The following is a 14271-nucleotide window of genomic DNA, read 5'->3' as shown; positions in this document are numbered from 1 at the left end:
TGGGTTCTCTCCAGGTGCTCCAGCTTCCTCCCACCGTCCAAAGACATGCAGGCTAGGTTAATTGGTGTCTCTAAAAAATTGTCCTTAGGTGTGAGTGGTTGTTTGTCTATGTGTGGGCCCTGCGATGGACTGGCGAACTGTCCCCCGCCTTTTGCCCAATGTCAGCTGGGATAGGCTCCAGCCCCCCGCGACCCTGTACGCAGGATAAGTGGTTGACGATGGATGGATCTTTTTTGTGGAGTACGGAGGACAGTCCTCTGAAACGGACTACTTTTACTTGACATAAAAAGGTAGAAGTAGAAAGGCATCACCTGACAGTCAATATTTCAGCACTGCGACCTTTCCCGTGACACTGAGTTATAAATTGAACCTGTGCAGGTGCACTCAGCCAACATTACATCCTCCAGCGCGCCGTTTTAAAGTCAAACTCCTGTTTCAATGTCACGTTCTTGTTTCAGTGATGGCCAGTGATTGTGGCGAAAAAAGGTGAGAAGGTTAACTGGGACTTCTCTCCAAATTGACAATCAGAATCACAGCTGCAGGGTGTTTTAAGGCGCAGGAATCAGAACAATGACAGTCCCCTTTGTCGACTTAAATTAAATGCATCCCTCCAGCAATTTCCTTCATTTTCTGTTTTCTGTTCTGTTGTTCCCCTTCTAACCATTGGTCTCTCTGATACTAATGAACAATTTGTTTCTGTCATGTCTTGATTTAGCTACAGTGCTAACAATGCTTAACAATGCCCTAAAGGATTTAAAGATGTAAAATACAGTAAACATTACTCTTGGTCACAGTATCTAGTGTAGTAAACAGAAATACTGTGAATATATCACATAAATAATGAAACAAGAAAAGCTATTTTTAACCCGGAAATCTGACCGCTAAGGAACAAACACTGGTGGAACAAAAGTACTCCCAATTAGGGTTGTGTATTGTTTACAATACCAGTACCAAAACCAGTACCCTTAAAGTGATACCAATACCAACTGAGTACTCATGTTAAACCACCTGCTGAAGCCATAGTAGTTGATTGGTAGCCTATTATTATTTTTATAGTTGTTAAGGACAAGTAAGGTGATTTTTTTTTTCTTTTTTCAAATAACTGTTATATAAAAATATTGGGAGATTGTTTCAGCTCCTCCTCATCCTAATTAGGTCATCCTCACGGGTAGTAGCCTATATGGGAAAAGACTTGTGAGTTTTTTTGTATTTGAATGAGAGAGAAGTGAAATAGTTTAGTGACCAAATGAGTTGTGGGAAACAAATTTAAGTTAATTTTTTGATACGTTTGTTTAAACACAGGGAATTATTTTGTTAACTTTCGATCAATAAACTGAATTGAAAGATCTCCGCGAGTGCTTTTTCCTTTTTGTGGTGAGTCGCAAACCTCAAAAAAAGACGACAGTAAGAAGTAGAAAATGAGTCATTAAACTACACTAAAGACTCACGTCCAGCCGATCACACCACCTACATCTGAAGAAGCCGCAGCTGCAGCCGGAGGCTCCGTGAGTAAAATCAGCTGATCGCTGTTGCGCCACCAATGCATTTAATTGATGCAATCAAAACCATACAAATAGTATTTTTTTACTGCGATTTGGTTATAAAAAGTATTGAATGGAGGACTGGTTTGACTGGAGATGTTTTGATACTACTCAATACTGGACTGTTTTGGTCGATAAAATAAAGGTATCGACTAGCGATACCTATCTCTATTGTACACATTTATTTCATCTCAAAGGCTACTGTAATGCGCTATTCTCATCACTTATTAATCCATGGACCATGGTCTCACATTACCCCTATACTTACCTATCTCTTCGCTGGCTCCCTGTCACACATAGGATCCAATTCAAGATTCTCACTATTACTTTAAGAAATGAAAAATATAACACTATTTATTAAATAGATACAGTATTTCAGTGTATAGTCTTGTTTTTTTTCTTGGCAACCTTGTTAATTGAGTAGATGGAGTCTGTTTGCCTTTGTAGGACAGCATCTACACGGATACTGGAGGTGCAGTGGAGACGCCGGGGGCACTCAGCTCCTGCTCAGCACCACCACAGGCAGCCACCAAAAACAATAGAAAATGTCTTATTCACTCCACACACTCTGAGTGAGTATGTGCCCTTTTGTCCACCAAACAAACATCTTCTGTCTTACTTCAACCTTTCCAACATGAACTTAAATCTCACACTCACACAATTTTGTTCTTTATTTTGCTTTTCTATCAGGATTTGCCCTCATTTTCTTCATGCAGTCAGTATGTATTAATATTAAGTGGGGGTGTTTCACTGATGATTTATTGGCAACTAAGGGTGTTAAAGGTGGGCTTGGTGAACAGAAGCTTGGTCGCCTGCGCCAAATTTCGAGTTGATTATGATTTATAAAAGGAAATTTTTTGAAGTGAATCCTATGCAGTTTTACAAGAGACTCTTGATATGCTGTTCCCTATTATTTTGGAGTATGAATTAAAATTTTAAAGATTTAAAGTCATAAATGATGTTTGTTTTGGGGGGAAATTGCATGACAGACTGTTGGCCCAGCTTTTTCCTTGTATCTGCTTCCTTTCCTTGTATCTGCTTCCCCTTGGACATATTATCCATAAACATTGCGTGTCTTTTCATATTTACGCTGATGACACACAAATATACTTGCCCATCAGATCCACAGACCCTGGAGTGCTGAGTTCACTTAACAACTGCCTTTGTGAAGTTAAAAAATGGATGTCAAATAATTTCCTCCAGCTGAACTCAGACAAAACAGAAATCCTGGTCATCGGGTCCCAGCAGATGGCAAATCAAATACTGCCATCTGCTGGTTCCCTAGTAAATCACATTAAGCCTGTGGCAAAGAACCATGGTGTTTGGTTTGATAGTAATTTAAATTTTGAGCAGCACACCACAAAGCTTGTTCAATCATGTTTTTATCAACTTAGAAATATAGGAAAAATTAGACCATCAAGGACACCGAGACCATTTTACATGCCTTCATCTCATCACGCCTGGATTATTGCAACAGCCTTTTCACCTGTTTAACCCAAAAATCTATTGATCGACTCCAGACTGTCCAGAACTCAGCTGCCAGGCTTTTAACCAAAACAAAGAAATATGACCACATTACTCCTATTTTAGCTTCATTACACTGGCTCCCAGTATGTTTTAGAATTGACTTTAAAATTCTATTGATCACTTTTAAAGCTCTTCATGGCCTCTCGCCTTGTTATATTTCTGAACTTTTAGTCCCATACACACCAGCACGTACCTTGAGATCCTCGGGCAGAGGTCTGTTGTCTGTTCCAGAGTCTCGACTGAAAACTAAAGGGGACAGAGCGTTTGCTGTCAGGGCCCCGAGGCTCTGGAACAGCCTGCCCGAGGAAATCAGGTCAGCTGAGTCAGTCAACTCTTTTAAGTCCCTTCTTAAAACATACTTTTATAGGAGAGCCTTTCCGATCTTATTTGACTTTATTTTATCCCTTTTATTTTATTCTATTTTACTAATTTTATATTTATCTTAAATGTGTATTTTAGTCTTTTCAATGTTTTCATGCTTTTATCTTGTATTGTTTTTGTATTATTGTCTTTATACTTGTAAAAGTACTTTGTAACTTGTTTTTGAAAAGTGCTCCACAAATAAAGATTATTATTATTATTTTTATTATTATTAGAGTGAGCATTGCTATTTAGCACACACTCATTCCATATTAGTTTTGCTCACGCTTCCTTCCCTTTTCACCAAAGGTTGTAGCTCCAGGAACGACCAAGATGATAAAGAGAAATCCAAATCGAATTAGGGCCTCAACTAAGGATTATTTTGATTACTGATTAATCTAGTGATTATTTTATCTATTACTACCCCGAGCTCAATATGACGCAAAAGTCTTGTTTTGTCAGACCAAAAAAGATATTTAATTTACAATCATATAGAACAGAGAAAAGCAGCAAACCATTACATTTGAAGAGCTAGAACCAACAAATGTTTGGTATTTTTATAAAATAAATTACATCACAAATTCCACGGCCATGTTCATCTTTCTTGAACTGGAATTCTTTATCCCTCAATCATTGGGGATACAAAATGACAGCTGTGTAGCCAGTGGCTTTGACTACTCTGCATTCCCCACTCTATCACCGGTTCAGTTCCTGGTAGACATTTTCCCCTTATCACTGCAGCTCATCACAGATGGACTGGGCTCTACAAGGGAGGATCAAGGAAGCGTCAGATCAGTCGATGCTGCATATGAAGTGCCGTGTGTTTCTTTGTGTGAGTGTAAGAGGGAGAGACAGAGACAGAGAGAGAGAGAGAGTGTGTGTGTGTGCTGGTGTGCCCATCCCTGTGGCGTCTCTGGAGAGTGAAGTCTTCTCCAGCAGTACAGTGCCGAGAACATTACGGAAACAATTAGCAGCGCAGCGCTTCTTTTGATCGGCTTAATAATCATTCTTCTCACCTACTGTACCACTATCTGCATTCTGCGGCTTGAGAGATCCTATTGTAAGCTGAGAACCTCATTTTTTGCGGTCTCAGTTTTCCCTTTTCAAGCCCCCACCCTCTCTCTCTCTCTCTCTCTGTCTGTCTGTTTCGAATATTGTCTCAAATCCAGGATTAAAACCACACAATGTGATGTCCTGTGCCCTATTTGCACTGTTAAAACTATCAAAATCATTAACTCTGCACTTGTTTACAATAAAGAACTTATCATAACAGGACTTTTTGTGACCTTTACTTATTTAAGGAAATATGACTGAGCACTCATGATGCTCCAGCATCACCTTCCTTCCACACAGTTTTCTCCTGTTTACTAGTGAGCAGTTCCACTGAAGCATTTGGGATTTAACATTACGCTGAAGGGTCCTTGTTTGCTGCTAATTCTCTACCATGTTCACATGCTAAACGGACAGCAACCCACAGCCTTACATGTAAATATACCGATGTGCACAGACGAATAGGATGCTAGTCTGGTTAGCTGCAAGTTCCCCCGAAAATAGATCCCTATAAAGTCTTGTGCTCCAGTAGTAGGAAAACCTCATTCAAAATCCCACTAACATTTGTAACAACGCTACTACAGGCTAATACAGCCTTGGAACAGATCCTTTCTCAACAGTATGTTATGTAGCCCGCTTCTTATGTCTATATATAAGGAAGGTAATATTGTTGTTTTAATAGTTCTTTTTAGAGGCCTTTAACAAAAGCCTCAGACCTTCGCGGGCTAAACGTCACGGCTCAACAAAAGAACTGAGTTCATGGGCTGCAGTTAGAGGTCGAACTCTGAAAGTTTTTACACAGGAAAGAACAAAAAAAAGTACAATAGAAGATAATTTTATGGATATAGACAAAACAAAGTTACAATGACCTGAATATCCACGCTGCTACGGGTACAGGTTAATCAAACTGTAAAAATGACAATTTGCCATTTTACAGGAAGTTATGTAAAGTAACTTTCTTGAGTCTCCGCTGGTTGCCTGGCAACTGCACCCTGCTGTGAAATGGTCCACATAACTCCCTGTAAAACAAGAAACACCTAATTGTAGTTTTTGAGAGAGGTCTCAATCTTCTGATCAAACTCCACCAGAAAGCGAATAAGCATTTTTCACCAAAATGTTAAACTATTCCTTTAAAACAACCACATTTCGGCAGCCAGTCTATACATTCATACTGCAATATGTCTCTAAACCCAAAGCCCCTGCAGCCACAGATGATTTTACAGCTTTATTGCCAACTGTGTGCTCAAACGTCTGTCTGTGGATGTAACTGTTTACCAGAAAACAAAAGCAAAACATTGGCAAGAGCTTATGTTAAGAAGGTTGATTGTGATTTAACTCCAGTGTCCATAAAGCTGTCTGTCACCTCGACTCTCTTTGTGTCAGTTTTTCCTTGTATCGCACAAACACAGACACAAATGCACATCACACATTTAAAACACAGCGTGAGAATTTATGGGCATTCACATGCATGTCAGCGCTGATCTCTTTGAACTCTTTCTCAGTCGTGTCACACAGACCAAGTACGTTTAGTTTACAGTGACACAGCATATATATACAGTATCCCAATCTGCCTCCCGTCAGGAGTGAGCGACCTATGTATCTACTATATTTCAAAGCACCCCGAAGTGTCAATCCTGAAAATGTGCAGGACACCATGTGCTTTCTGAGGTCACAACCCCGCTGCCATCTTCCTCAACAATCTCTTCCTGTGGTTGACATACCTTTAAGACTGTAGGATACAAACCACTCTTATCTTGCTGCAAATGTTAAGGAAACTGTATACTGTATGTTGAAAGTAAGGAAAGGGTTTGGGGTTCAAAGACAGAGAGAATTGTGCAATATTGAACATTAGCTAATACCCTTCCCGTCTGTCTCCACATGCCAAAACTGTGTGTATGGAGCTATAGTAAGACTGGTTTAGAAAAGTCTGAAAAAATATCTTCCAAACCTTCAAAGTGTAAAGACTGGATTAAACAGTGTGTTCATCTGCTCTAATGTAAGTTGCAACTGTAGCAAGACCAGCTAATTAGCTTACTGCCTGCAGTAGTAACAGAGCGTTACTTTCAAAGTTGTTCTCCAAAAATATTAGTTTGTAGGGTTACAGGTTATGTTAAATAAATAGCCCAGTTCATCACTAGCAAATCCATTATGTAGTATTTTCTCACTGTGTGGAAGCTGGTCCTCGATGCTATCAGAGTTTATGCTAACGTTTAACGTTTAGCCTGGGACATGCTGCTTTAGCCTCAGTCTTTTAGCACAATATTACATAGGAAGCCATGAAGAGCATATTTATGATGATTTTTCCATGATTCTTGTCTACTAACACCTCTAAGCTTGAAGCATAAAAAGTCAGCAGGAGACGGCCTTTTTTAAACAACTCACAGAGCTAACATTGGATCAATTAGCTAGCTAGCAACAGCAGATGCAATCTGGCAGTGACAGTTGGCAAAAATCAATGCTAGAAATAAGAAACCTGCATTTGTTTACCTCTTGTCTGAAAACCAGGAGCTATTTTTTAAAAATCCCTAAGAGTTTTGACTGCTAAACTTGACACAGTTATCATTGTAACCTGCATTATGTGCAGAGCAAGAACAAGAACAGAAACAGCTTGCTTGACAGGCGTAGAAGAGTTACTAAGGCGGGTGGAGTGTGTGGTGATTGGATTCACATAAATCACATGTTGCACAAGATGATAGTTAACAAGCCTGTAATGATAAAATGAATTGCCATAGGTTAGAAAGTAGATGAATCTGTCTGCAGACATTGTGAGACTGATAAGTTCCCAAACTTGTTCAAGGAAGCACAAAAACTGTGCATATCAACTGAGAGCTTCAGCCTAAAGATTCTGTTCACAGATGCTGATGTCTGAGGTCGTGCCATGTCTCAAACATTTATACTCTACCTCTGTTGGCCATAGCCGTCTCAATGATGTCCAGTGTTGGGTCGTCTTCACACAGGTCATAGGGCATGTTCCCATCAGAGTTGACCGCCAGCAAATCTGCACCGCTGTGGGAGATAGACGTGCAGATAAATGATTAAAACCTTTACAATTTTTATTGGGTAATAAATGTTTACAAATGTATATCCATGATTAACATGAAGACTATGTAGGGGAATCATCTGTGATTCAAATGTACACAAAAAGGTTAAAATAAAAAGACAATTGATTAGTCTTTTTTGGTTAAAAGCAAAACGGCTATATATAATAATCAAAATAATATAATTTTATATTTTGTAAAAGGTGTGTTTACATCCGCAATGTTTTAATCATTACAAGGCCTGTATTTCATATTCTGGTCAGTTGCAAGACCCACAAAACGCTGAGGGGCTGCGGGGGGGGGTTGATTTTTAACTCAAAGTCTTGGACAGGAATGATAAAATAAATCTCTGTTGCAGCGCTAATTGATGATGCTAATTTACTCTTTCAGTCCAGAACAAGTTGGCCTGCATTATTCAGGGGGTTTTGATCAGTAATTTCACTGTGGATAATGAGTCCAAGCAATATGATGAGTGGCTTGACAAGTCCTGCATGTCAACAGGTGGCAGCAGTGTGTCTGTATATCTTGTGTGCCTATGTTACGTGTGCATTTCTAGTTACTGCATACAGGCTTTGATTCAAAGTGCGTGCACATACAGTCTTCATTAGTCTGCATCTGTACATGCCTCTTTCTGTGTGTGCATGCTGTTACCTCAGAGGATCTAATTAAATCCTAATTAAACATGTTCACAAAGTGTATACCCATGTAACTCTACAGTCCTTATTCCTTATGTTCAGATATGTTCATATGAGAATGTTTTTGCCTCTGGGTCAGTATTATTTAATTATGATTTACATTTAACAAAGATGGCTAATAATTCAATCGGTGTCATTTGTAAATCATTATCCTAGTAAATTGACTCCAAGCAAATTCTAATTAAAACTGTAGTTTGTCTAATGTAACACACAAACAACATCCAATTAACTGTACTGTACGTCAATTGTAATATTTTGTGTAACATTCATACACTGCCATATCATTAGATCCACTGATGTCAGAAAAATATGGATAAATAATATTGTGACACTGATTTCAACCATATCTGCCTGCCCTGATCTGCCGTCTGCTTCTTTCCAACAACTGGAAAAGGCGGAGAACAATGTCATTTCCCATTTTCAAATATTGTTTTTTGTAAATTATTGTCTTGCTACTGCTATTAGTGTGGGAATTTCCTCTACTGCCAGGTGCATTTCCATCGGTTTTGGCTACTCGAGGTTGCAGCTTCTGTTGTTTTTGGATCAGAAACGCCTCATCTCTCTAGCCCAGAACTCAATTAAAAAATAATTCATAGGTTTCTACTAATTGCCATCAGACTGTGGTGTGTGCGTGTGTGTGTGTGTGTGTGTGTGTGTGTGTGTGTGTGTGTGTGTGTGTGTGTGTGTATACAGGGTTTACAGGGTGGTGAGCGCTGCCCACCCCTCCACCTGGTTAATACGAACTTTAAACTACAGTGCCTTGCGAAAGTATTCGGCCCCCTTGAACTTTTCGACCTTTTGCCACATTGCAGGCTTCAAACATAAAGATATAAAACTGTACAAAATTTTTTGTGAAGAACCAACAACAAGTGGGACACAATCATGAAGTGGAACGAAATTTATTGGATATTTCAAACTTTTTTAACAAATAAAAAACTTAAAAATTGGGCGTACAAAATTATTCAGCCCCCTTACGTTAATACTTTGTAGCGCCACCTTTTGCTGTGATTACAGCTGTAAGTCGCTTGGGGTACGTCTCTATCAGTTTTGCACATCGAGAGACTGAAATTTTTGCCCATTCCTCCTTGCAAAACAGCTCGAGCTCAGTGAGGTTGGATGGAGAGCGTTTGTGAACAGCAGTTTTCAGTTCTTTCCACAGATTCTCGATTGGATTCAGGTCTGGACTTTGACTTGGCCATTCTAACACCTGGATATGTTTATTTGTGAACCATTCCAGTGTAGATTTTGCTTTATGTTTTGGATCATTGTCTTGTTGGAAGACAAATCTCCGTCCCAGTCTCGGGTCTTTTGCAGACTCCATCAGGTTTTCTTCCAGAATGGTCCTGTATTTGGCTCCAACCATCTTCCCATCAATTTTAACCATGTTCCCTGTCCCTGCTGAAGAAAAGCAGGCCCAAACCATGATGCTGCCACCACCATGTTTGACAGTGGGGATGGTGTGTTCAGGGTGATGAGCTGTGTTGCCTTTACGCCAAACATAACGTTTTGCATTGTTGCCAAAAAGTTCGATTTTGGTTTCATCTGACCAGAGCACCTTCTTCCACATGTTTGGTGTGTCTCCCAGGTGGCTTGTGGCAAACTTTAAATGAGACTTTTTATGGATATCTTTAAGAAATGGCTTTTTTCTTGCCACTCTTCCATAAAGGCCAGATTTGTGCAGTATACGACTGACTGTCCATAGGACAACAGAGTCTCCCACCTCAGCTGTAGATCTCTGCAGTTCATCCAGAGTGATCATGGGCCTCTTGGCTGCATCTCTGATCGGTCTTCTCCTTGTATGAGCTGAAAGTTTAGAGGGACGGCCGGGTCTTCGTAGATTTGCAGTGGTCTGATACTCCTTCCATTTCAATATTATCTCTTGCACAGTGCTCCTTGGGATGTTTAAAGCTTCGGAAATCTTTTTGTATCCAAATCCAGCTTTAAACTTCTCCACAACAGTATCTCGGACCTGCCTGGTGTGTTCCTTGTTCTTCATGATGCTCTCTGCGCTTTAAACGGACCTCTGAGACTATCACAGAGCAGGTGTATTTATACGGAGACTTGATTTCACACAGGTGGATTCTATTTATCATCATTAGTCATTTAGGTCAACATTGGATCATTCAGAGATCCTCACTGAACTTCTGGAGAGAGTTTGCTGCACTGAAAGTAAAGGGGCTGAATAATTTTGCACGCCCAATTTTTAAGTTTTTTATTTGTTAAAAAAGTTTGAAATATCCAATAAATTTCGTTCCACTTCATGATTGTGTCCCACTTGTTGTTGGTTCTTCACAAAAAATTACAGTTTTATATCTTTATATTTGAAGCCTGCAATGTGGCAAAAGGTCGAAAAGTTCAAGGGGGCCGAATACTTTCGCAAGGCACTGTAACTTCAGCTTGATGCAAATGGGGTAAAATGTGTCAGGAACTTGTTTTTCTTTACTTTTCTCAACTTCTGAACAAGAACTCAACTCTCATAAATTACTGCAAATTGAACACAATGATTAGCTGAATCAGTAATACATTTTCATTGTTGTGACTATATGATGGTTCAAACCACTTTCTTTCTTTCTTTCTTTCTCAAACAGAAGTGTTCTTTATTCCAGGCGAGACACCTCCACAATAAATCAATGCAGGAAACCCTGGTGGAGTTCCTGGTGTAGCGTATCTGTCTTACTGTGCTATGAGTATCTTGACCAGTCCTGCGTGGCCACATGTAGCAGCAGCGTGCAGCGGCGTCCACAGCTCGTTGTCCTGAGCGTTGACGCTGGCTCCTCGGTCCAGCAGGATCTTCACCATCTCCTCATAGTTATCTATACAACACTGTAACGAAAGAGAGGGAGAAGGGGGAAAGAAGAAATGCATTTCATTTTTGATACTGTAAGACTTGCTGGTGTAATACCCCATACTGAGTTAGATGGAGGAAAGAAGTACGACAAGTTGGGGGTAAAGGAGTAAGAAAGAAATGGATAAAGAATAAGTGATATTGAGTGAACAGGAGGCAAGAAGGCAGAGAAGGGAAATGCAACAGAGTTAACGCTTTGCAAGATATGTGTCTGTATCTGCCGTTTTTAACTCAACCACAAAGTAATGTGAGAACGCTGGCGACAGATTGACTCTTGTTTGGAGGAAAATGAAATGCTGACTGAGAAGAAGCTCTACGTTTTGTTATTTTCAGTCTGGTCGTAACAGTGAGTACTCAGCTGTGCTGTAACACTTCAACACCTTAATCATTGTAAAAAAGGAATGAAAAGAGACTCATGTGCCACCTAGAGCACAGACGAACAAGAAGTCCATTGAGAAGTCTAACCGCATCTCTACAAGATAGCTTATTGCAGAGTGCAAAGCTGAGAACACATTAAGCCAATTTGAACACAGTTGTTCTGACATCTCGCCCATTGTGTGGGTTGTTCCCTGGATCTGAGACAAAACTGGAAATGCACCCATAACTCACACCCATTCACAGACAGAGAAACAAAGACGAAGAGGGACAGAAAGTATTTTCCTTGTTAGACTTGGGTGTGATTATAGGGTGTGGAGGAAGGAATTTTTTTCCATGAAAACCATCCTCCAGTCTAGCTGCTGTCAGCAACAGCAGTTTTCTCCATCAGAGCTAATTGGTGTGAGTGTGGCAGAACAAAGATGGCCGAGAAGACAAGGGAGGAAAAACAACACCGAGAGACAGACTGCACGGAGCGTGAGGATTCAGAGCAACCGTTTCAGCAAGAGCCTGTGTTATTATTTGTGCTGCTAAAGTTGCGGGTTTGAATCTGTTGTAATCTCTCATCACTCACTCTAAAGCAGAAATGTCATGAAAAATCTTTCTTTGTTCTCAGAAACAGTTGCATGTTGTTACCAACGAGAACCTTCACTTCTGTGAGAGGCCACCGAGGTGTTTTCATTTCTCTACGCTCCGTTTTGAAATAAAAATGAGACATCTGTCATAATAAAATGTAAAATCTCCTCTGACAAAATGACTGCTGTTGATCCCATTATGATTCTACCCACTGAAAGCCATTTATTGACGTTTTAAACAATGAGAGTGAAATAGGACAAAAAATAAAGGTTTATAACAAAAAATCCTGATTTCCACCCAACAAATGAATCCTTCAGTGCAAACATTAAAGTCTCTAATTATTAATTCACCTGGAAAATTGTGATGGGAATTTCTTTACTACCTTCCAGCATTTAGTATACTTAATGGTTAATCAAGAAGATTAGCAGATTAGAATATAATGAAATTAATTAATACATTTTTGCAGCCAATATAAATGTATTCGGGCAAAAGGAATTATATGAGATCTGTAAACTACATTTTTGTGAATGCAAACTGATTTTATGATTTTGTTTTATTTCCGTAGTCACTCAACTAATGACAATCCCTGACTACTAGTTGACACTGAGGACAAAAGGATGGTGCAGTGCCCAGGAAAATCTTCCTTCCTTCAAACATTTGTCCTTATTAATAAAAGTATTATATGGCCGTTATTTTTTACTAAAGGCCCATAAACCAACCGCTGCCATTTTACAGAATTTTAACATCAATTGTCTGTTTCAGGTTTCAATTGACATTAAAAGGAAGTTCCAAACATTTTAGGTAACAGGTAATAAATGCTTACCTTTTTTAATAAAATTTTTTTGGCATAATAATATTATAGTGCCTGCTGCCTCGGTTTACACTGTGCTCCATCTTTTGGGCAATTGACAAAGTGAGCGGCAGCGAAGTTTCTTTCTAGAGCAGAGAGGACGGGCTGGAAAGAGACTGTACATCAGCAAGTAACTGAGTTACAGGCATTAATGAACCTCATCACCATCCCTGCAGATGTGTTATGGTTAAGATTCACCAAGAAAGAGTAATGTGTCAACGCCCCTGAAAAGTTTGATGTGAATTTGAAAAAGTGACCCATTAGAATTAAGAGATAACTTAAGTCACTGATTCACAAAAATGTCATTAATAAGAAATGGCATGCACGGATGAATGAGTTAATTCACTTTATCTAGTCTTTAAGTGGCCCGCATCCTATGGGTTTTTCATGCAGTTGTTCTACTGAACCAAAGTCCGGCTCTTTTCAGACATGAAACAAGTAACATTACATTAATCTGACAATATTAGATTTAGACCTGTGCTGTGCTGAAAGTGTTACAAAAATCTTACTAGGTGCAACCTAGTAGTTAAGGTACAAATTAATTGACATGCTCTTACACATCTGTTGTTTTGAGTGATAAGGTTCTTATAAAGAGTTTCTTTTTCACCCCCCAAAAGAATTCTTCACCTTTTACACTCATCTTTTAGTATTCCTCCACACTGCACATGCTCACCATATAAACCTTGAGAAGTTGAGTTGCACCAAGAAGACTGTTTTTCTTGTTCATGGATTTACATAGAGGATGAACAGAACTGCAATCTCTGGAGGTTTCTAGTATCTGACAATAGGAGCAAGAGCAAGTCAGACAATAATACAGAGAGAGGCACAAACATGAATATAAACCACAGGATGGAAGTGCCAGGAAAAAGAAGGGGAGGGCAGATTAGAAGACAGACGAAAGTGACTTTGGAAAATGCAACTACTGCAGACTGTCTTCTTCAGCCTCCTATTGACATCATTTAGATTTAGACTTTTAAATGCTTTTAGCACAGTTAATGGGCGTACAGCACCGGTAACAGACCAATGTATCACAAATGAACAACAACAGAACATTACACCGCAATTAAATATAGTAGGGAAAAAATAAATGTTACTTTTCTGACAATAAATATCCGTGCAGTAGTAAGTATAAGTGTTGATCCTGCATTGAAGAACTGAGCACAGAAACTGTTATTTTGCGACAAGGCGAGCAGATGTGAGTGAGGTGATTTAATGAGTAAGACTGTCACCTGGTACCACATACATACATGCCGGCCTAAAACAAAACCAAAATCTGTCTTCTGACACCTGCCTTCCAACTCTGTGTCTGCCTTCCTACACAAATGTTAATCTCAACGCTTAAACAGCGGTTTAGACTGAATAGACTGTTAGACCACATTGGTGTAGGAATAAAGTGAGTTGCGTGTGTTTTCTG

The 14271-nt window shown here is 39.5% G+C and overlaps 1 protein-coding gene and 1 long non-coding RNA gene across 5 annotated transcripts in view; one reads left to right on the top strand and one right to left on the bottom strand.

The window, feature by feature from the left end:
• LOC119885418 overlaps positions 1-2126 on the top strand; it is an 82730-nt gene extending 80604 nt beyond the window's left edge. Inside the window, exon 4 of the long non-coding RNA XR_005441338.1 lies at positions 1989-2126. This is a non-coding gene — a long non-coding RNA (uncharacterized LOC119885418). The remainder of the gene's footprint in view (positions 1-1988) is intronic.
• ppp1r16b (protein phosphatase 1, regulatory subunit 16B) overlaps positions 1-14271 on the bottom strand; it is a 96875-nt gene that overhangs the window by 13135 nt on the left and 69469 nt on the right. For all 4 annotated transcript variants that reach the window (XM_038695438.1, XM_038695440.1, XM_038695441.1 and 1 more), the window contains 2 exons: positions 10889-11034; positions 7381-7484 (listed from right to left, as the gene is read on the bottom strand). In XM_038695438.1, the coding sequence (XP_038551366.1) occupies positions 7381-7484; positions 10889-11034 (250 nt within the window). The remainder of the gene's footprint in view (positions 1-7380; positions 7485-10888; positions 11035-14271) is intronic.

The sequence above is a fragment of the Micropterus salmoides genome, unplaced genomic scaffold (assembly GCF_014851395.1).
Source record: "Micropterus salmoides isolate LMB-PRFRI ecotype aquatic unplaced genomic scaffold, ASM1485139v1 Ms_hic_scaffold_4, whole genome shotgun sequence".
Classification (NCBI taxonomy): domain Eukaryota; kingdom Metazoa; phylum Chordata; class Actinopteri; order Centrarchiformes; family Centrarchidae; genus Micropterus; species Micropterus salmoides.
Note: the sequence above shows the minus strand (reverse complement) of the source record. Positions and strands in the feature narration are given on the sequence as shown.